Genomic DNA, 23,484 nt, shown 5'->3' with positions numbered 1-23,484 from the left:
GACTAACCTTGCGATGTTTTTGTCTGGCTATCCTTTGCACCATTTCTCAACCTGTGCTCTGTTGATTACTGTGGTTCATGGCACTTATTATAATGTGGAAAAAACAAATATTGCTGATATAATAAACAAGTTGCATGTAAAACAATGTTGTAAATTTAATGATTAAACAACAAACAAAAATTCTGAAAATTTTCCCATAGAACCATGGAACATTACAGTACAGAAACAGACCCCTTTGGCCCTTCTTGTCTGTGCCTAGTCCCACTGATCTGCACCTAGTCCATAGACTTCTATACCTTTCCCATCCATGTTCCTGTCCAAATTCTACTTAAAAGTGAACAGCTGGCAACTCGTTCCACACTCCCACTACTCTCTGTGTGAAGTTCCCCTCACGTTCCCCTAAATATTTCCCCTTTCACCCTTAACCCACATCCACCTACCCTCAATGGAAAAGCCTACCCAAATTTACTCTGCCCATCCCCCTCAAAATTTTAAATACCTCCATCAAATCACCTCTCAGTCTTCTACGCTCCAGGGAATGAAGTCCTAATCTGTTTAACCTTTCTCTGTAATTCAGTTCCTGAAGTCCAGGCAACATCCTAGTAAATCTTCTCTGGACTCTTTCAAACATATTAATATATTACCTGAAGTTAGGTGACCAAAACTACACACAATACACCAAATCTGGATTCACCAATGTTTTACACAATTTTACTGTATCATCCCAACTCTTATACTCAATACTTTGATTTATGAAGGCCAATATGCCAAAAACTCTCTTTACAACCCTATCCACCTGTGATGCCACTTTCATGGAATTATGTATCTGTATTCCCAAATCTCCCTATTTTACTGCACTCCTCAGTGCCCTACCATTTACCGTTTGTGTCCTTTCTTAGTTTGTCTTTGCAAAATGCAACACCTCACATTTGTCTGCATTAAATTCTGTCTGCCATTTTGCAGACCATTTTGTAGCTGGTCCAGATCCTCCTGAAAGCTTTGAAAACCTTCTTCACTGTCCACAATGCCTTGAACCTTAATGTCAACTGCAAACTTGCTGATCCATTTTACCACATTATGATCCAGATCATTGATGTGGATGACAAACAACAATGGTCCCAGCACAGATTTCTGAGGCACACCACTAGTCACAGGCCTCCAGTCTTAGAAGCAATCATTCACCACTATTCTCTGGGCTTCTCCCATCCAACCATTGTTGAATCCAGTTCACTACTTTACCATGAGCACCAAGTGTCTGAGCGTCCCTGACTAGCCTCCCATGTGGGACCTTGTCAAAGGTCTTACTAAAGTCCATATTGAAAACATCCACAGCTTTTCCTTCCTCAACTTTCCTGGATTGGTTAAACACAACCTTCCATGCAAAAAGCCATGTTGACTATCTCTAATTTGTTCCTGGCTATCCAAATATTTGTATATCTGATCTCTTGGAACACCTTCCAATAATTTGCTGACTACTGATGTTAGGCTTACCAGCCTATTATTTCCAAGGTAAACTTTGGAACATATTATAAACAATCCTCTAGCACCACACCTGCGGCTAAAGACACTTTAAATATTTCTGCCAGAGCCCCTGCAATTTCTACATTAACCTCTCTCAAGGACTAAGGGACTATCTTGTCAGGCCCTGCAGATTTATCCATCTTTATTTGCTTTAAGTCAGTAAACACTTCTTCCTCTTTAATTTGTACAGGTTTCATGACCTCACTACTTGTTTTCCTTACTTCTCATGACTCTGTGTCAGTTTCCTGAGTAGATAATAATGCAAAAACCCATTTAAGATCTTCTCCCATCTCTTTTGGCTCCATACATAGCCGACTATTCTGATCTTCAAGGGTTGAGAACCACTGCTGCACCTGGTGTCAGTAAGGAAGGATCAATGTGGCCCATTCATTGGAGCATTTCTCTCCAGAGTCTCAACCTTGAGCCCACTCTGCTCGAGCTTGTTCTTGGTGGTAGATTGTATTTGCTATGTCTTGATGAATTCTTATCAGCTTTAACTTGTTGCTGCTGTGTTTAAGGTTCCGGCCTCATCAAGATGCTGATCCACAGAAGCCCCGGGTCGCTGCTCTCATTGACCGGTTGATAGCTTTCAAAAACAATGACCATGGAGCTTGGGTCCGAGGAGGAGATATTATATTCCAAAACTCTGGGTAGGTGGTGGACCAAAGTGTCACTGGCTGGGTTGAAATGAGAAATTTGTGAATCTTACTGAGAGTGCAGAGGCTGGGAAGAGTCCTTTTGGTGCACCAGATCTGTGCTGATGTTTATGCTTCACTTAAACCCCCCCTTATCACACCCTATCACCAAAACCATTTCAACCCTCTGTGTGCATCTCTGTAATCCATGTCACCTTGTCTTTGTTCTAGCAAGGTCCATGCCCTCATCTCAAATGCTTTATTTGTTCATGGGATGTATGTGACATTGGGACTGCAGCTATTTCCTCTTCATTTCTATCAGCCCTACACTGAGGAGAGCAATTAAGGGTAAACCAGGCTGGTGTGTCAGAAATCACACACGAGCTAGTCTGAGTGTGATCTCTTTCCGGAAGATATTGGTGGATCAGATGTTTATTGAGATGTAAAAATATAATTATTTAATTTCTATTTCCCATTGTCATGGTGGGATCTGAACTTGTTTCTGAATCAGTGGTTGAAAATTCTGGCTGCTGGTTCATTCATTTGACCACAATGTATCAGCATTAATGCCTTTGCACTTTGCAATCTGTTTTTATTTCATCATTTAAAAAAAAATCCTCTCTGGTTCCAGAGGATTTGAAGGTTATAAGCTTACCTACCTCAGCCTGTGGGTCGACGCCTACTCCCCAGAGAGTAACCATCAACCATGTGTGACTTCCACTGGGAAGTTTGCAGCCAGAACAAAACTTTTTGAAGGAACTGATCTGAATGGGCAGCATCCTCACCCCACTGAGCGAGTTTATGATTGTTGGTCTGTGCCTCACCCAGCTACCCTAATGCCCTTCTCTAACACTTGTTCTGGCACTGACCCTGCCTTTGGTGGCTGAAGAGATGATCACGTGGGGAAAATTAGTGAAAGGACAAATCTCTCTTTCAACAACCTCCCTCCTCCCCCCCCCCCACACCCCCATCCCACCCCACGCTCTAACTGTTTTTACAATTGGTTATTTTATTTTTGTAGGTTTTCTGACAATGGAGTTGGCTTGTCATTTGCCAGGTAAGTGTGGTAGATCGTAATCATAATGGAACTGCAAACCCTGGGAGTACACAGTGAGGCAAAAGCAGAGTCCTGCATCAGGTTTAATGTACTTGATTCTTGCTGAGCTATATATTTCCCTCTTGACCTACTGGGACCTTGTAGCACCTTCTGCTTATTTCATCCAAATATTGCAACCCACATTGCATACGTGCCTCTCTTATCCACATTTGTGTTCTTCACTTGGAACTCACAGTTTCCCATCACCTTTTGGAGCCAATGCATTTCTTAGATCTCGTGAGGCATCCACAGGGAGGGTACCCCTTACTTTCCTAAGGATAAAGGGTGATGAAGGATCTAGGCTTGAAACGTTGGCTACCCTTCACTTTCCTCTGGATGCTGTGTGACCTGCTTGGTTCCTCCAGCATATGCAGACTTTCTTGTTTAGCTCAGACATTATGAAGTGCATTTATATTTTTGGGTGGAAAAACTGAGGGACAGGAGGGTCAGGCTGCATCTGTGGAGGGAAATGAAAGTCATGGTGGTGAGTGCACCTTTGGGTCCAAACGAATGAACTGATTTGTAGAGGATGGTAACAACCATTGGAGATGCTGTAGCTGCACTCATTTAGCTTATTGACATGCCTTATATTGTGTCAATGGTAGAAAAGGCTCGGAAGACAAGAGGGAAATGGTGGTGGTATCTGTATCCTATGTTTTAGGAAAAGGAAATGCTACATATCCATCCTTCTGAGGTTGGCAGATCTATAGCTTGACCTTTTCCATTGGTTCATTTTAGCCAGCATGTTTTTGTGTTACACTAGTGGTTTTCAAACTTCTTTCCACTCACATACCACCTTAAGTAATCCTTATGCCATAGTGCTCTGTGATTAGTAAGGGATTGCTTAAGGTGGTATGTGGGTGGAAAAAAAATTGAAAACCACTGTTTTAATCATGCCTAATTGTGCACAGCATTATGTGCACAGTTTCATAACTCCAAAGGAAATGGGCCAATGACAATTTTTCTCAAGCAAAATATTTCAGTAACAATTGGGTAGGAGCAGTGGTTCTCAACCTTTCCTTCCCACTCGCCTTAAGTAATCCCTATGCCATAGATGCTCTGTGATTAGTAAAGGATTACTTATGTGAGTGGAAAGAAGTTTGAAAAACAAAAGACAAACAAAAGAATTTCAAAGGCTTGTGCTATCGTCTGCTTTCTAATGAGTAACATTTTTCGACAGTGATGGAAGTTTTCCAAAGGATGATGGTTCAAGTCAAGTCATCTCAGAATCCTTGTTTGTTGGAGAAAGCAGGAATTATGGATCTCAAGGAGGCCAAAACAAATACTGGGGGGTCGGCGGAGTGGAAGAGAGAAATCGCACGTTACCCAGAGACAAGTATGACATTGAAATTGCATTCTGAGCACTTGGAATATTTATGTCTGATGTACCCCATCCAGGCTTGTGTTTCCTTGGGTATAGCAGTGCTTGTAGTGCTTTGTTTGATTGGCTGAAGTTTTCAGGATTTTGAAAGGAATTGTTTAGAGAAATATTTTTTATTGTTGGGGAGTCTATTTTGGGGGATGTTTCTTTCAGGTTAGAGCCTTGTCACTCAGCTGAGAAGTTGACAAGTACTATTTCTCACACACTATGGAAAGTATTAATTATTTTAAATGCAAGATAGACATTTTTTTGTCAAACAAGGGAGAGAAAGGAAGGTAGGAGTTGGAAGGTAGTTTAGTCACACATTTGCTCAATTAGACTGAGAGGCTTGAATGGCTCTGATTCATGTGATAGAATTGATTATTAAAAGTTGTGTGGAATGCTGAAATCTTGTGCCAATCCTCCATCAAATGATCCAATCTGTCCTAATCTGGTACTATGTGACTTCCATACATCATTGTCATCATTTTCCCCTGTTTTCAGTGGAGAACTGCTGATGTCTAGTCTGCTCACTTAATCTTAAATTCAGTCAGCTGAAGCTGAAAATAAGCCATTTCCGCCTTGTGAAATCCAAACACAAATTGAATTAAATTAATTGACCTCTGTTTTCCAATTTTTATTGGATCCTTGCCCTCCTCTCACCTTGTGATCAATGAATCACTATTTCCTTTCACCTCCTCCTGTAATCCTTCTCTTGAACACTCAATGTATTGGTTCGATCTTCCAAACCTTGTGATGCTACAATCACTGGTTCAGACTTCAGTTTTCATTCTTTTCATATTTTTGACAGGACTTCATTTACTAAATGCCCTTTTGGTCCCCATACCTCAGGGATATAGACTTTGGATCTATGCAATATAGATTTACTACATTGATTTCTGGGATGAGGAGGAGAGAGATTTGAGGGAGATACGAAAAGAGGTCCTGTTGAGAGGAAATGTCCATCAGTTGCTGAAATGCAGATCTATGGGACATTGTTTCAGGATTTTGTGCCAGCTGTTTACAACTAATGAGAAATATCATTTTGAAAGCTTGTGAAGTATTGATGGAGATCTTTGAGGTCTCAGAAGACAGGGGATAGCTAATGTCTTTTTTAAGGCCATTCAAGGCAAATAATAGGCTGGTGAGGCTTGCAACAGTGGTAGGAAAATTATTGGAGAACATGGGGATAAAATTGACTTGCATCTGGGAAAGCATAGATTTATTAGGGGTAGTCAGAATGGCTCTATGTAGGGGAGGTCATGTCTCACATTTGAGTTTTTGAAGAGGTGATGAAGATGGTTGAGGGGAGAGCAGTGAATATTGCCCTCAATTCCCTCATGTTGGGGTGATCAAGAAGGCTAAAGCACATTGAAACAATAGAGACTTGGTCGATTAAATTCAAAAATGGCTTAGGCATAAAAAACAGAGCAATGTTGGAGAAATGATATTCTTGAGGTCAATGGTGGGATCTCTGTTGTTTGCAATGTACAGTAAAGCCCCTAGTTTCTGGCACCTATGGAGATTGGTAGATGCTGGATAAGTGTTTTTCCAGTTGTTTTGAGAGTTTAACAATGCCTAACTAATACACCTGCATTAACAATAAACAGTTTAAAAGATTTATTATTTTGTACTTACCATCACGAGTAGATCTTTATAGTCTTTTAGTCATTAGGTTGCACTCCCCTTAAGTAGTGTAAAATGTAAAGTACTCTTTTAAACAAAAGTCTTGTGAAATGGAATCAGTTGGTTAACATTGGTCACTAGTCAGTTACTGGTTGCTGTTGTCGCCTAGTGTGTGAGTGGTGGATTGGCAAACTAATGGCATGGTGTGCCAATTTTGAACATGCATTTTTACCTTTTATTTTATTCTTATTTATTAAAATTTTTATTTGTTTTCCTTTTTTTTTGCCAGTTGCTTGAATTCTGGATATCAGAAGGTTTACTGAATATAGATGGGCTGATAAGTGAGTTTGTCGAGCAAGGGCTTCACAGTGTAAGATGTTTACTGTTGAGATGAGGAGAAATTGTTTCACTTGAAGTTGTGAACCTATGGAACTCCTGACAACAGAAAGATGACATGAGATTGGAGGAGTTTTAGATAATAGATAATCAGGAAGGTTTTCGTGGGATGTTGCTTGATGGAAATTACCTTCATCGGTTAGTGAAGTTGGGAAGTCATATTGCAACTGAATAAAACTTTAGTTAGGGCACATGTGGAGCATTGGAACAGGGGAGGACTTTATTCCTTGGAGTGTTGGAGAATAAGGAGAGATTATAAGGGGTATGGATAAAGTAAATGCAGGTAGACTTTTGCCATGATTAGGCAAGAGAAGAACTAGAGATCATGGGTTAAGGATGAAAGTTGAAAATTATAAAGGGACATTAGGGGAACTTCATGCAGAGACTTGTGAAAGTGTGGAACAAGCTGGCAGCTGTGGGCTCTATTTTGATAATTAAGAAAAATTTGGATGACTACATGGATGGGAGTGGTTTGGAGGCCTCTGGTCTATCTTGATGAGACTAAGCAGAATAACAAATGGTCATAGATCAGATGGCCCAAAGGGCCTGTCATTGTATTCTATGGTCCTATGGTTCTATCGTGTGCAGTTTTGGTTGCTGCATCACAGGAAAGATGTGGACACTTTGGAGAGGGTGCAGAAAAAGTTCACCAGGACTTTGCCTGGATTAGAGAGTAGGGAAAAGAAGCTTGGATTGTTTTTTTGCTGGAGCTTCGGATGTCGATAGGTACACATACAATTACAAGAGCCAAATGTCAGGAGATAATCAGAATGTTTTTTTTGATGGTGGAAATGACAAATGCCAGTGAGAAGGAGGAGGTTTAAAGATTTTTTTTACAAAACAGAGAGTGATAGGTGCTGGGGGTGGTGGAGGAAGCAGGTGCAATAGCAAAATGTAAGGGGCATGAACAGGCAGGGAATGGAGGAATACAGAACATGTGCACCCATGTGTTCAGTTTAAATAGGCGTTATGTTTGGCACCGACATTATGGGTTGAAAAGCCTATTCCTGTGCTTTTTTGTTCTATGATTTATGCTCAGATGTTTGAGGATACTCTAATATTCTGCGTAGTTCAGGTAATACCTGAAAGACCCATGGATTCCAGGTGAGTCAGAGATTGTGAAGATTGGGCAGAAAAGTGGACCTGAGGAGCAAAATCATCCATCATCTTATTGAATAATCCACAAGGTGCATGGAACTGAATGACCTTCTCCAGCTTGTTTGTATCCCCTGCACTTAAGATCAATTGAAGTTTTATCTTAAGTTTTATTTCATGGTAAATATTGCCAAATTATTCTCCTTTGATGCAAAAATATGACATAATGTCTTTTTGTGCCTTTAAAACAGGAGCTTTCCTATACGAGGATTTCAGATTTATGATGGACCCATTCACGTCACCAAGACAACCTTCCAAAACTACATGGCATTGCCTGTCAGATTCACCAGCGCCATAGGATTCTTTCTGAAGAATCCTTGGCAACTGAATCCCAAGAACAGTTTCTCTCTGTTGAAATTTGACACAAATGTATGTATGTCTTGATATTTTCTGTGTTTTTAGTGCACAGTGTAAATATTAGAGGTAATTATGAATTGGTTTACCAGTCCATAATCTCACAGCCATAACTTCATCTGATGTCTTTAAACAATGAAAAATGGTAAAGACAAAGGAGTGAAGTGGAAGATTTGATAAGTGTACACAAGGTGATATTAGGGCAGCTGATATTAAGAGTTTGGTCAAAGAGGGATATTTTATGGAGTTCTTTTTCCACAATCTGCTATGCTGTTTAGGAAAGACATAGCATTTCTTACCTGCCTGATCCCCATAACTCCTCCAACCACCCTACAAAAATCTAGTTACATTTCACAGAGAGAGGCCCTTCAGCACACCAAGTCTGTGCTAACCATTAATCAACTATTTACATGAATTGCATTTATTCTTCTCACATTCCTATGAACTCTTTTTCCTCCCCACCCACCCCCACTTCAGATCCTACTGCTCATCTACACACTAGGGGCATTCTACAGTGGCTAATTAATCTCCCAACCTGCTCATCTTTGGAACATTGCGGGGAAAGTAGAGACCTAGAGGAGGCACGTAGTCACAGTAAAAATGTCCAAACTCTACACAGACCACATCTGAGGTTAGGATTGAGCCTGGGTCTCTGGCACGATGAAGCAGCACCTCTTCCAACTGCAACACTATGCCACCTATCACAACCTTGCATATCCCCAATGCCTTACCATCTACTTGGTCAGATGGAGATTCTGCATGCTTGGAGAAGAAATTACTCTTTCTAATTTAATCTAAGTGTCTGTTTGTGTTTACCCCTTGTGCATCTCGACATGCCCACAAGGGAAACTTCCTCCTGAAAATCCTTCCCCACCCCGCCCACCAAATGACATGTTTCATTCTTCTATCTCCAGACTATAAGCTCAACAATTTCCTCAAGAATTGAAAAATCATGAAATCAATGAAGTGAGTCTCAGCTAAGCTCTCCAGCGCAGTAATTCCCTTCTAAAATAACAAGAGCAGATCCAGACGCAGTATTCAGAATCAGATTTTGTTGTCATGAACAAATCATGAAATTTGGTGTTTTGGGGTAGCATCGCAGTCCAAACATATTATAAACCACCTTACAACAATAAATATATAAAAAATATAATAGTGCAGTATAAATATAAGGCAGTGTCTTTGGTTCATTGATTATTCAGGAATCTGATGGCAACAGGGAAGAAGCTTCCTTGTGCCACTGAGTTCTCATCTTTAGGCTCCTGTACCATTTCCCCAATGCTAGCAGAGTTATTCATAATATATACAGCATAAGGAGAATTGAAATTGAAATAACACAATTAAAATGGTGTGCCCAAGTCTACATAGTATAAATATCATGCATAAATTCCAAAGAGTGAAAATGTGACATATTAGAAATAATTCTCCTCACAAAAAAAAAGATAGAAATATATATCTCCCCAACTAATCTACTGAAAAAAAGCATATGGTTTTAAAACAAAACAACTGAGCAGTTTATCCCGAGGATCTGTTGAATAGTTAAAACATAGCTTTGGTCCACAACTACAGCAAGAATTATATTACGTCTGGAAAGGAAGTATTTATTCCAAGAATAACGCCAGTTTTATCCCATGAAAGTAATCACTAAATAGTTTCCATGTTTCTTTAAATTTAGTAGTTCATCCTTCGTCTTCCTGAAGTCTAAGCATTCCATCATGTATCCTCCTCACCAGTTGCTTATCGTAGCAAATGTTACGCCTGATCCCTTCTTTGAAGTAATTGATGTACCGGTATATTGTAAATAATTGAGGCCCCATTCCTGATCTTTGAAACACCCTGTTAAGAATAGCTTATCTACCCAAAAATATCTTTTGTCCCTGGAATTTTTCTGAGAGTTAATCAATCACCTCTTCATGTCATTATGTAAACTACAATATTATGACATATGTTGGACAGTAAATAGCTTTGTTGCATCTTATCAAATGCCTTTTGGAAATCCAGGTACATTAGATCTACTTTCCTTAATCCACCCTGCTGTGTCCTCAAAGAACTCTAATACTATTTGACTTGATTTTCTTTTCATAAAACCATGTTGATTCTATCTATTTCATTGTTTGCATTTGTAATTGTCTTGTCACTACCTTCTCAATGATGCTTTACAGCTTTTACCTAATGACTGAATTTAGACCAATGTGTTAACAAACATTTTTGTTCCATTTTTTCAAAAAAAGATAACATTTTTTCAGCAATTTTCACAACCTTTCAGGATATACTAATGTGCAGTTATGAAGTTTAGTTAATGTTGTAGGAAACATGGCTGCCAATTTGCATACAGCAAGATCCCACAAGTAGTATTGTGATCAGGGGCAGATTTTTTTAAAAAATAGGGTTGATTGAAAGAGATATTAATCAGATTATTAGAGAAAGTTTATTGTTTTTAATAAAATGCCATGATCTTTTTCCCTGTAGGAAAAAGACTGTAGGACAAAGCCTTGGTTTAAACTAAAGGATGATCCAAAAAATTGCTCCTTTGACAACAGTCATGTTATGCACCTCTCTGTGGTTCAATCTCTGGAATGAGTTTTTGCCTGGAAACAACCTTTCTCCACTGAATCTGCTCACATCATCGATTTGTGTCTCACTCAGGTGGCTTTGAGGGTGTTTTTTGGGAAACCAGGCCCATGGTTTGAGAGCTATGATCTGGATGGTGACAAGAATGCTGTTTTTAATGATATCGATGGCTCAGTGACTGGTTACAAAGATACATATGTGGGCCGGATGGACAACTTTCTCGTCCAGCACCCAGGCTGCAAGAACATCACTTCCTGGTTTGGGTCGATTTGCAGTGGGAAGTATGCTCAGGTAAACAAACTTAAACACAGCAAAACTATTTATCAATCCTTGTAGCATTTTTAATAACCTTGGGGTGCCCCAAAGCATTGGAGGGCTTACTTTGGAGACTTATTTTGGATATTTAAAATTTTTTTCCGTACATGTAGTAGTCAAGGATTAATATAAATTACAAAAAAAGAACAAACTAAAAACTACATACGTGAAAGTATATATCTTCTCTTTTTCCCCCCCCAACCCTCACCCTCAAGATAATTAATATGTAAAAGATATATAGTTATATAAAAGAAAAAAAACTTTCAGGATTGCACATAAGGATGTCATCTAACACGTATTTAAACAGAGTCCTTTAATACAATTCAGAGGAGATTCTCGCAGGTCAATAGGCACAGAAAATGAAGTGTTACAAATTCAAACCTAATGTTTGAAACAGGACTGGGGAATAGAGCTTTTGACTCCAATACTCACTCCAGAAGGTTCAGAACAGAATTTTGTATGAAAATTTGAAAATTTTATTTAAAGATTTTATAAAACATTACACAAAAAAATACAATGCCCCCTTCCCCCCTCAACTAAACTATCCCATCCCAACCTCCCTCCCCCACCCCTCGGAGCCTTAAAAAAAATTTCTTTCAAGCATTTAAAGTTAACTGTTCGACGTGCCAACTCTGTACATATCATTTATTTAAGGTCTATAGCCATATATTCAAAATATAAACTCTACATTTTAACAAAAAAAATTATTTTGCAAATTATAAGTTATTTTTTTCCAAATATAAACACGATTGTAATTCCTTATGCCATCTTTGTATATTCAACTCTACATCATTTTTCCATGTAACAGCTGTACATTTTCTTGCTACTGCTAACCCTAACCGCATAAAAGCCAGTTGTGGTTTGTCCATGCGCAACTCCGCAATGACTACATTCATATAACCTAATAAACACATCATTGGATCTAATTGCAAATCAATTTTGAATAAATCTCTCAAAAATTTTATAACTTTTTCCCAAAAGGGTTTAACTTTCCTACATGTCCAAACAGAATGCATAAAAGTACTTGTCTGTTCCCCACATCTAAAACACAAATCTGATGAACTAAATCCATATTTCTTCAACTTCTCAGGAGTCAAATACAATTGATGAATAAAATTATAATTAACCATATTATATCTCACATTTAAGCAATTTTGTAACACTATCAGTACACATATTTGACCATTCTTCTCAAGACAATATCTTCCATTTCCCTTTTATCTTATACACATCAACTTTGTCCATTTTTTTTCTTGCAACAACCTATATACCTGATATAAACCCTTTCGTTTCTTTATCTGACATTAAAATCTCAAATTTCAATTGACAATTTTACAAATTGTGTTTGTAAAAAATCTGAAACTTGATGGTAAGCCAAAAAAGAATTTGGTGAAATACAAGTTTCTCTTGTAATCTATTAAATGTAGAAAATCTACCTGCCTCAAAACAGTCTTGTGTAGTACTTATTCCTTTCATTTCCCAATTTTTCAAATAAGGATTAATTAAAGAAAACGGAATTAATTTTTTTCGATACAACGGTGATTTTATTGAAATTTTTTGTTAAATCAATATGGTACACTTTCAGGATATAAAGTTAATTGGGAAAAAATGTGAAATATTATCTATATCAGATGAAGATTATACAGATTGTAGACAGATCACTAAATTTAGATGGTCTAATAAAATTAAATATTTAGGAGTTATAGTTCATAGAGAATATCAGGACTTGTACAATTTAAATTATATATCGCTGTTGAATAAGATTAAAGTTGATTTACATAAATGGAAAGATTTGCCATTGACTTTAATTGTGAGAGTAAACTGTATAAAAATTAATATTTATCCTCATATACAATATCCTTTTCAGTCTATCCCAAGTGCGAAACCAAAGAAATTTTTAAAGGAATTAAATAAAGTAATTTGATTATTTTTGTGGAAAGGTAAAATGTCAAGGGTTTCTATGCAAAGATTAACATGGCGATATGAATGGGGTGGACTTCAATTACCGCATTTTCAAAATTATTATGAAGCGGCACAATTGAAATTTACTAATAGATTATTTGAACCTCAACTATGTGGGCAAAAGTTGAATTGGATCAAATTTCTGAAAATGAAATAAGTCATTTTATCTATAAATGAAATCCTTTATTGTTACAAAAATATAAATTACCTGTATTACGACATATAATGGATATTTGGTACAAGCGAGATCAACTTATAGGGTCTAAAGAAAATATTTCAATAAAATCACCGTTGTATCAGAATAAATTAATTCTGCTGCGGATTTCTAACTTTCCTATTTTAGTTTTAGATTTCCAGTGTAGCAGTTTTGTTTGATTTGTAAAACAATAATCTGGTCCATATCGCATTGTTTTTTGTGGTAAATCAACTGAATCATGTGAAACAGCTGCAGGAGCAGGACATTCAGCCCTTTGATCTCTATCCCTATTCAATACAATCACACTGATCATGTGAGCTCAGTACCCTAGTCCTGCTTTCTCTCCATACCCCTTGCTCCCTTTCATCATAAGGGCCACATCCTGTGCACAAACTAAACATGGTTTTGCACAGCGCAACAGCGACTATATTGCATTGGCTGTGAAGAACTTTAACAAATCCAAAGTAATATGCGACAATTTTTCACGTGATGCTAATACTAATACCCATGTCACTATCCCTGCTGCTTTCCATGTACTAACTCTTTTCAAAGAGAGTCGCTCTGTCTTGGCACGTTTATAATGTACAAGCAGACTCATTGATTTTTCTCATTAAATCCATAAATGGACGAGATTGATTTTCTTAGCTTCAAAAGTATTCTTTTGACTGATTAATTAACAAAATGTTAGTCACTGTCTGTCTTCCTACAAAATTATTAAAATTTTAATTAAATCTGTTTGGCACATTTACATTTCATCACACTTGAAATTTTCCCAGTTCAAGAAAAGCAATTTTAAGAATTCCCCAGGGAATTTCATGGAGTCTTTCCCAATTGATGCCTTATTCACTCTCATATTGAGCACGCTTGTGTTTAATTGGATGAAGAAGAATTAATTTTCATGTTGCTTTGGCTCTGTCTCTTCGACATGTGCCAGTCAAAGGGAATAATGAAGGTCCCTCAGCTTTGTCCCTAATTCAGTTCCACACTTTTCGGGTTTGGTACTGAGAGAACCAGTGTTGTTGACTTTCAAAGTAGAGACTCAAAAGTTCAGGAATAATAAAGGTGTACCTTTTATTTGTACGGCACCTTTCAAGACCTTGGAATGTCTCAAAGAATTTTATTGAATGGCTGTACTGTAGGAAATGTCAGCTAATTTGTATGCAGCAAAATCTCACAAATTGCACTTGTTTTTGTCCTTGTGGCTGAGAGTGAGTGCTGACCAAGTTAGAGGGATTCCTACCCCTTTTCCAGTGATAACATAGAGACGTTGTCTACTAGAATATTTGAGCTTCCCTTCTGGGGCCATCGGCCTAGAAGTTGAGCCCAATGCCTTGTGCCTTGCAGATGTCAGTGTTAATCTCCAGCAAATGTTTACATTTTGTAGTTTGCCAGCACTAGTTTATCCCACCAGTGGAAGGCAGAAGCAAATCCATTTGATTAAATAGTTAAGTTAGTTAATGCAGAAATCTCTTGTAGAGTGGTTCCTTGCCAGTCCATAGACTGGCTCTCCCAAAGATTTACAAACTGATCCTGTTTACCATAGTTTTAACAGATTTTAGACTTGACACCACGCCCATTGGAGGCTTGAGTGCTGCCCTCTAAGCCATGTACTTAGTCGAGACAATATCACTCCCTACCACCTTTGTGGATGTTCAGTCGTGAAAGTCAGAGGACAAGGAGGCACCTAATCATTGGGTTCATTGCTTATCAGTGAACTGTGACTCTTGTTCCAGGTTTATGTACAGACCCGTCGACCTGAGAACCTAAACATGACCATTGTAAGAGATGAGTATTCCAACCATCCCATGACGCTTCGTGGAATCAACCAGCGAGCGGACTTTCAACAATATCAACCTGTGGTGATGCTCGAGAAAGGCTACACAATCCACTGGAATGGCCGGGCACCAGAGGAAATCTACCTCTATCTCGTAAACTTTGATAAGTAAGCTGCCATTTGCCATTTCATTCACTTGTTAAAAGTTCACCTTCTCTTAATTCATCACGTGTAGTGGCATGGTAAGGTGTCACCAAATGGTGAGATTTAGTTGGTGGTGACACTGGGAGCTCAGGTTAATTGTTCAGAACTGTATGAGACTAGATGAGTCCTCAGATTGGGAATGCATACCTTGATGAAGGGCTCAGGCACAAAACACCAGTTATGATTCTTTATCTTTGTTATATAAAGAACTGTTTGACCTGTTGAGTTTCTCCAGCATTTTATTTCAACCATTGTGTGTGCAGATTTTTGTGTTTTACTCTTGGGAATGTTATATGTTTGATTATGGTGTCTGCTTGCAGGTTTATTGACATTTAATGTGCTATTCATTTACTGCTCAATGCAGTTTTCAAGGTAGGTCTTGTTGTTTATTTAGTCAGCATTTGCTCTGTAGGGCAAGAGATTATGATCAATCTTCCAGCTCAGGGCTATTTTCCAGCAACACCACCTTTTCCTCTCCTGTCCCTCTTCAGGGCTACTTTGAGAGTTTGGAAAAGATGACCGCCACTGTTAATGTGCAGGTCACCCAGTGAACTCAGGTTGGGAGGCCAGGGGAATTAAGAGAGGAAATGTAAGATGGGAATTTACAGAGGTTGCTAGTTGATTGCGACTTCTCTGATAAAAGAAGATCAGAGGAGCCAACACACTCGACCACCATGAAGAATGCCTATTGAGCCATCCCATGACTGCACTTTGGCAAGTTTGATTACCTGGCTGTATTTTACTCCCAACGTACAAACAGAGACTGAGGATCACAGGACCAGTAGTGAAGACAATGAAAGGATGGTTGAGAGAGGTGGAGGATTTGTGAACTGGACCAGATTCAAGGACTCATCCTTGGGCCTGAATGAATATGCAACATGTGTCACCATGCACACAAACTGGGAGTTCCCCTACCAGAAGCCATGGATGAATCAGAAGATGGGCAAGATCAAGAATATTTAAGGCTAGTGATCCAGATCTCTTCAAGAAGTCCAGGTATGACTAACAGAAGGCTATTTTACCAACAAAGAAGCAATTTTAGAGAAAGGGACAGATACTTGCTAGCTATGGCAAGGATTGCAGGCCAATACATCCTTCAAAGTGAGGGCAAACACCATAGATGGCTGTGATGCTTCACGACTTGAATAGCTGAAGACCTTCTATGCCTGCTGCTTTAAGAGGGAGAACTCAACAGTGCCTAGGAGAATCTCTGCAAAGGCTGAGGACCCTGTGATATCTGTCTCTGAAGATGGCGTCAGAACATCATTTAAGAGGGTGAACCCTTGCAAAGGCATCCTGCCCTGACCACGTACTTGGGAAAGTACTGAAAATCTGTGCCAACTGACGAGCCGGAATGTTCATGGACATTTTCAACCTCTCACTGCTGCAGTCAGAGGTTCCCACCTGCTTCAAAAGGGCATCAATTATCCCGGTGCCCAGGAAGGGCAGAATGAGCTGCCTCAACAACTATTGTCCAGTAGCACTTCCATCTACTGTGATGAAATGCTTTGAAATGGCCAGAATTAACACATACCTAAGTAAAGGACTGGACCTGCTGAAATTCGCCTACCGTCACAATTGCTCCACAGCAGACACAATATCACTGCTCCCCACTCAGCTCTGGATCACCTAGACAACAATTCATATGACTGCTCTTCACAGACTACAGCTCAGCCTTCAACACGTAATTCCTTCATTGCTGGTCAACAAGCTCCAAACCCTGGGACTCTGCACCCCACCCCCCCACCCCGCAACTGGATCATTGACTTCCTTATTGGAAGACCACAGTTAGTACAAATTGGAAACAACCTATCCCCACTGACGATCAACACCAGTGTACCTGAACGATGCTTGCTTAGCCCACTGCTTTACTTGCTCTACACCCTTGACTATGTGGTTAGGCACAATTCACATGCTATCTACAAATTTGCAGATGTCACCATGGTTGTCGGCAGAATCACAGATGGCAATGAGGAACTTTACAGGAGGGAGGTAAATCAGCCAGTTCAATGGTGCCACAACTATAATCTTACACTCAATGTTTACAAAACTAAAGAGATGATTATGGGCTTCAGGAGGAAATCAGGAGAGCACAAACCAGTCCTCATTGGGGAGTCATTAGTGGAGGGGGTCAAGAACTTTAAATTCTTGGGTGTCAACATCTCTAAGGATCTGACCTGGTGCCTCCATGTTGATGCAACCATGAAGAAGGCCCCATAACATCTATACTTTGTGAGGAGTTTGAGGAGATTTGATATGTCACTGAAGTCTTGGAAACTTATACAGGTTGCATCACTGTCTGGTATGGAAGTGCCAATGCTCAGGACAAGAAAAAATTTCCGAGGGTTGTTAACTCAGCCTGCACCATTATGGGCACCAATCTTCACTCCATCGAGGACATCTACAAGAGGCTTAAGAAAGCAGCTTCTATCCTCAAAGAGCTCCACTACCTAGATTATGCCCTCTTCACTTTGCTACCATTGGGTAAAAGGTACAGGAACCTGAAGACGTGCAATTAACGGCACAAGGACAGCTTCTTCCCCTCTGAATAATGAACCATAAGCACTCCCTTACTTGTCTTTATCTTGCACTATTTTTATTTGATAAGCTAGTTTATGTAAACATTTGCACCGTGATGCTGCCGTAAAACAATGAATTTCGTGACATGTTCATGTCAATAAATTCTGATTCTCTCATTTGGCATACCTGTGTTTCTTGGCTTGCTCATTGATCACTCATCAATCTGGCTGTCGAGTTAATGCTGGAACTTAAGACCATAAGATTTTAAAACACAGGAGTCTGTTCCACCATTCCATTTTGAGCTGGTCCATTCTCCCACTCAGCCCCACTCCCCTGCCTTCTCCTCATAACGTCTGATACCCTGATTATTCAGATGCCTATCAATCTCTGCCTTAAATACACCCAATGACTTGGCCTCCACAATCATCTGTATTAGCAAATTCCAGAGGTTCATCACTCTTTGGCTAAAGAAATTTCTCCACATCTTAGTTTTAAATGAGCGTCCTTCAATCCTAAAGTTGTGCCATCTTGTCCTTGACTCCCCTGCCATGGGAAAAACATTGCCATATCCGCTCTGTCCAGGCCTTTCAACGTTTAAAATGCTTCTATGAGGTTCCCCTCATTCTTATTAACACCAAGGTGTCTAGTCTAAGAGCCATCAAATGTTTTTCGTATGTTAATCATGAGGATTTTTTTTCTGGCAAATATTTCTGAATTCCTTAACCTCTGTGAGCCAGAGAGAGAGCAATTTAAACTGTTCAATCTTAGCCTGTTCTTAATTAATTTTTTTTTTTAAGTGGGTTTACTTCCAGCATTGTGTGTTTTTACTATAATCTTTCTTTACCTTTTTAAACATTTGACGTCAATTTATGCCCCTTCTGCGTCTTTCGTTAATTTTCAAATCTCATTGATTAGGGAGATCAACTTGGGCCTCTGGGTCATAGATGTACTGTTACCTCTGTTACACTCTTGATAAGCTCAAGTTCAAGTTTATTGCCATGTTTACTAAGGTGCAGTGAGAAAGTTTGTTTTGCAAGCGGTCCTGCTGGATATTTCATACATTGTACAGCAAGTAAAATGCAATACAGAAGGGCAGAATTACAGGGGGAGATCATTTGGTACAGAGGAAAAGCAAAATAATTTTATTGGCATGAGATTCATTCAGCTGAAACAAACTGTCTCTAAATCTGGTGGTACGAGAATCCCGTTGGGAGTGGGGGTGAAGTGAGTGGTCAAAATGTGATTAATCTTCATACATTGGCTGCTTTTCCAAGACAGTGGGAATTATAGATGGAGTCGTTGGAGGGGACTGATGGTCTCAGTGCAATTCCAACCTTCTGCAGTCTCTTGCGATCTTGGGTGGAGCAGTTCCCACACCACTCAGTGATGCACCCTGACAGCATACTTCTAAGGATGCATCTGTAGAAGTTGTTAAGGGATGCAGGTGATGTACTAAATTACTTCAGACTTCTGTAATTTCCTTTAATGTGCACTACACGGAAGCCATTTTGGGGTGACGACAGGACCTGTTGCCAACTCCCAACAAGATGTAATCCATCTGTATCAAGCACTCAGGAATCAGCAACTAATGGAGATCAGGACTGTTGCGTATAATTAGCAAAGCTTCAATTTGAGGAGCATTGGCTGGTATACAGGTACATTTGTTTAATTTCCTGTTCTTGTTGAATGCAGTTGTAACATGGGATTGTCAAGCGTTGTCATCATACACTAAGGCAGGGGTGTCAAACTCAAATTCACAGAGGGCCAAAATTAAAAACTTGGACTAAGTCGTGGGCCAAACTAAATATTTATTGAAAATTTTCAACAACATCTGCATGTTTTCTCTTCTTTCAACATATGTAATGTTAAACTTTTTCTTATTAAAATAAATGTTTAATAATAGTTTTGGTTAAACTCTTTCCAGAAGAAGCATTAACAAATGAGTAATAAAATATTCAATAAATAATATTTCTCTATAGCCTTTAAGCTCCTTTTAAATGTATTTTTTTTCACAAGCCAACAAGTCAAAAAAATAACAACTTGCTTCAATGACAAACAGGTTTGTCTTTTAAAATGATGAACATATAGTCTGCCTCCCACCTGTCTTGAAAGGTCCTGTTTTCTGTCTTTCGTTTGGCCATTTTTCATAAGGGGTTTATTACATGTGAGTTGGGCGACAGGTCGCAGATGCCAATGAAAGTAAAGAGAGGAGGTGGGGGCGATTAGCGGGCTGACGGGCCGGCGCCAACGCATTTGCAAAGCATTCTGGGATTTGTAGTATTAGCTGTGCATGCGCTATACTGGCGCGGTGGCCAGCGGGCCAGCTCTAATACATATTTGATATGATCTTGCGGGCCAAATATAATTGTATCACGGGCCAAATTTGGCCCGCTGGCCTGAGTTTGACATGTGTGCACTAAGGGGTCTACAGAAGCTTCTTTCCACAGGCCTTTTGTCAAACTGCAGTCATGGGCAGAGCTCACAGTTAATATTCTTGTCCTCAGGAGTGACTGGATTCGAGTGGGTCTCTGCTACCCAAAAGGATCTACCTTCCAGGTGATGGCTGATATCTACCAAAGGCAAAACTCAACGGCTCACAGTGTGGAGGACTTCCAAGAGGTTGATTCTCTTAAGCAACTGCAGAACAAACCAGGGGAGAGACAATACTACTTTGACAATAGTACCGGGTATGTCATTCTTTACTTTATGTACATGGATGAGTTTTTCTCTCTTTTCTTTGACTGCTTTATTCTATTTTCATATCAGCCTTACTCCCAATGATTTTTACACACCATGCATCTTTGACCACCAATGTGATTACTGCAACATAGACTGAGGTTGGTACATTCCCCTAGAGTTAGAATCCATGTTTTTGGTGTCTCTAGGCTATTCCAGTGCATTCCTCCCCAATCTGCACTGCCGACGCAGCACATTTTTGCATGATTTATTTCCAACTAAATATTTATTAATAGCTATTTATTACTGTCCCACTCCTATTTAGCTTTTTTTCTTATTTATTGTTGTGTATTGTGTGTTTTATGTACTTGGGAAGCTGCAGCAAGTATGATTTTCATTGAATCTGTACATTATAATTGACAGTAAACTCAGTCAGTCACCTATGCCACACCATATGAACTCCCTGCTGCAGTGTCACAGCTCTTATTAAGAATAATCTTCATGATCTGGATATCAGTGGCAATGGCAGTATTTATGGTTGATTCCCTAAACTTTCCCCAAACCATCTACACCTGAAGCTAAGTTGGCTCCTGATCCAGTTATCCCTTTTCCTGAAAGTCCTCATTACTCTTTCTAGTTCTGACTGAGGCTTACTGCTCTCAATTCCTGACCTCCTCCAGATTCTGCGACTTTTGCACTCTGATTGTGGCCCCCAAGGCACCCCGGCATCTCTTTGGTGCCTGTGTCTTCTGCTGCCTGGGACAACTTCCTCTCTCCCACCCCGCAATCTGAAAGTGCTGCTCCTTGTCTCCTTTGTTACTTAGAATAAAGTAGTGAAGAGTTTTTCCAAAAATTAATGTTGTGTGATTTATTAGTCACATTTGACCAATTATCTACAATTTTGTCATTGTCTATCTGGATTTAAAGTCTTTATCCTTTCTTCCAACCAGACTAAGTTCAGTTAACAACTTTTAAAAATAATTGTCTCCAGCTTCCCGAATAACATGGGGAGGAAATTTCCAAAGATTCCTTCAGTAAGAACAAGTGAATGGACAGGACAGGCCCCCTCCTGTACTTTAGGAACCTCTGAACAATGTGAGCAATGAGAACCGTGGGATTATAGTTGTAATATTTTTATGCAGATTATGGATCTGGGAACTGCAAAATGGTGGCAATTGTTCCTGTAAACTAGGTTTGCAAAGACAGTTTGCTTTCTGATTGTGGATGACACTGAAATGTACCTGTATGTGTGTATAAATCACAAAATTGGCAATGGATGAACAGAAGTGTTTGCAAATGCAAAAATCTTAAACATACATTAATTTAAATTGTCTGGTACAAATTTAATGTGTGTTGCAATAAATTGGTTCAAAGATGCCATTGATCTCCTGGAGAAAGGGATCAAAGATGTACAAGAACAACTGATGCTCTTGCATCTGGGAAAGAGAGCTGAGTTCTGCTGGAGGCCTTTAACAGATGAAAAGGTCTTGGTAGGATTGATGGAGAGATGGTACACTTAAGAAATGGAGACCAAAACCAAGCTCTGGAAATATCCATTGGGAATTCGGCGATAAACATTGTTACCCAGGTAACAATGGAATTGTGGAATTTGCTCCCACAGCTTGCGAGGAAGAGCAGATCTATTTAACCTGAAATAAAAAGGAAGGATAGGTTGATAGTATAGAGAGAGAGAGAGAGAGAGAGTTGGGAGGAGGCTCATGCATGAATTCCAGGAATGTCTGAGTAGTTGAGTTGAATGAACTCAATCTGGATGAATGAGTGTTTTAGGACTGGTTCAGCCTTCAGTGTAAAGGGCAGGTTTTCAGGTATTTGAAAGGACCCTGTGCTGGCAAAGACTAACTCAGTCGTCTTGCCTCCAGGCTGCTCTTTCTCGTGCTCCAGGCCCGCCAAGAACGGGAGGGCCACAGCTACTGTTCCACCCAGGGCTGTGAACGTGTCAAGGTAACTGCCACAATGGGGTCCCAGACAACAAGCAACTGCATGTCTGCTGCCTACCCCAAATATTCAGCACCACCCACAGCCATCATTGCAATGCCACCAAAGAGCTCGGGGAAATGCGAAAACTGTGGAGCTTCTCAGGTAAGCACTTTCTCTTCTTATACACAGTTTAATTAGTAAATGAAAGTCTATTGTTCTATATACTGTACCTGTAAGTACAATGAACAGATGCTCCAAATTCTTGCTACAGCCACATGGTTACATAAGATAAGCAAGATACAGCCATCACCTTAAATTACCCCACTATGCCAAGACAGAAAAGAGATAATAAATATAAAAAGATAGATAAATCTTGTTAGTGCAAGAAAAAAATGAGACATTCAATCTTTTGGTAGCTTCAGAGCAGTTTAGGGTGAATGGCGTGATATCTGATGGTTTAAAAAAAAACTGTTTTTGAATTTGGAAGTGCTGGACTTCAGGCTTTTATATCTTCTGCATGAAGTTAGCAGTGAGAAAAGGTTATGATGGGGGTCCTCGATCATGTTGGCTGCCTTCTTGAAGCTCCTCACTCCTCCCTCCCCCCTTGGTGGCGCAATTGCACTTTAAGGCCAAGCTGCCATTTTGTGGGGCCAAACAGCAGCCCCATGCTGAGCCATGATGGGTACCGGAGGTGTTGCAATGGCGCACGCTGCTGCTTCTTCTCTCCCCCCCCCCCCTCTGCTGGGCTGCTCGTCCTCTCTCCCGCTTGCTGCTCTGTCCAGGCCATTTGTGGTGTAGCCTGACAGCGAATCTGCGTCACTGGTCACCTGACGATTGACAGGGCAGCGAGCTAATGGAAAGTGAGCTCCACTCGAACCGGAAGTATACATCATTCTCCTTCCAGCCGACTTGTTGGTCGGAACTAAGGGTTGTTCGTAAATTGGATGTTTTCAACCCGGGGACTGCCTGTAGATATCTTCAGTGGTTGGGAGGTCAGTGGCTGTGATGGACTTGGCTAGGTCTTTAAAGGTGGTATTTATGGGTGTGTGTTTGTCCAAATAACCCCATGCTTTTGTAGCCAATCATTCGGAAAGGAATCCATTACATGGAATATAGGAGAAATTCCTGTCAATCTGCAGATAGACGGATAGCACAACAAAATGCATTTTCAGTGATGTTAGTTGA

At 39.8% G+C, this 23,484-nt stretch overlaps 1 protein-coding gene across 6 annotated transcripts in view; it reads left to right on the top strand.

Moving 5' to 3' along the window:
• The window catches only part of cemip2 (cell migration inducing hyaluronidase 2), a 124,111-nt gene that overhangs the window by 85,928 nt on the left and 14,699 nt on the right, over window positions 1–23,484 (top strand). For all 6 annotated transcript variants that reach the window (XR_011352611.1, XM_069922699.1, XM_069922683.1 and 3 more), the window contains 8 exons: window positions 2,040–2,171; window positions 3,178–3,213; window positions 4,433–4,588; window positions 7,981–8,158; window positions 10,790–11,005; window positions 14,921–15,129; window positions 20,190–20,372; window positions 22,242–22,461. Coding sequence is in view for 5 of the 6 variants with exons in the window: in XM_069922699.1 (XP_069778800.1) it covers window positions 2,040–2,171; window positions 3,178–3,213; window positions 4,433–4,588; window positions 7,981–8,158; window positions 10,790–11,005; window positions 14,921–15,129; window positions 20,190–20,372; window positions 22,242–22,461 (1,330 nt within the window). In the remaining variant the exon portion in view is untranslated. The remainder of the gene's footprint in view (window positions 1–2,039; window positions 2,172–3,177; window positions 3,214–4,432; window positions 4,589–7,980; window positions 8,159–10,789; window positions 11,006–14,920; window positions 15,130–20,189; window positions 20,373–22,241; window positions 22,462–23,484) is intronic.

Source organism: Narcine bancroftii, chromosome 1, assembly GCF_036971445.1.
Source record: "Narcine bancroftii isolate sNarBan1 chromosome 1, sNarBan1.hap1, whole genome shotgun sequence".
Lineage (NCBI taxonomy): Eukaryota > Metazoa > Chordata > Chondrichthyes > Torpediniformes > Narcinidae > Narcine > Narcine bancroftii.
This window is presented reverse-complemented; position numbering and strand designations above follow the sequence as displayed.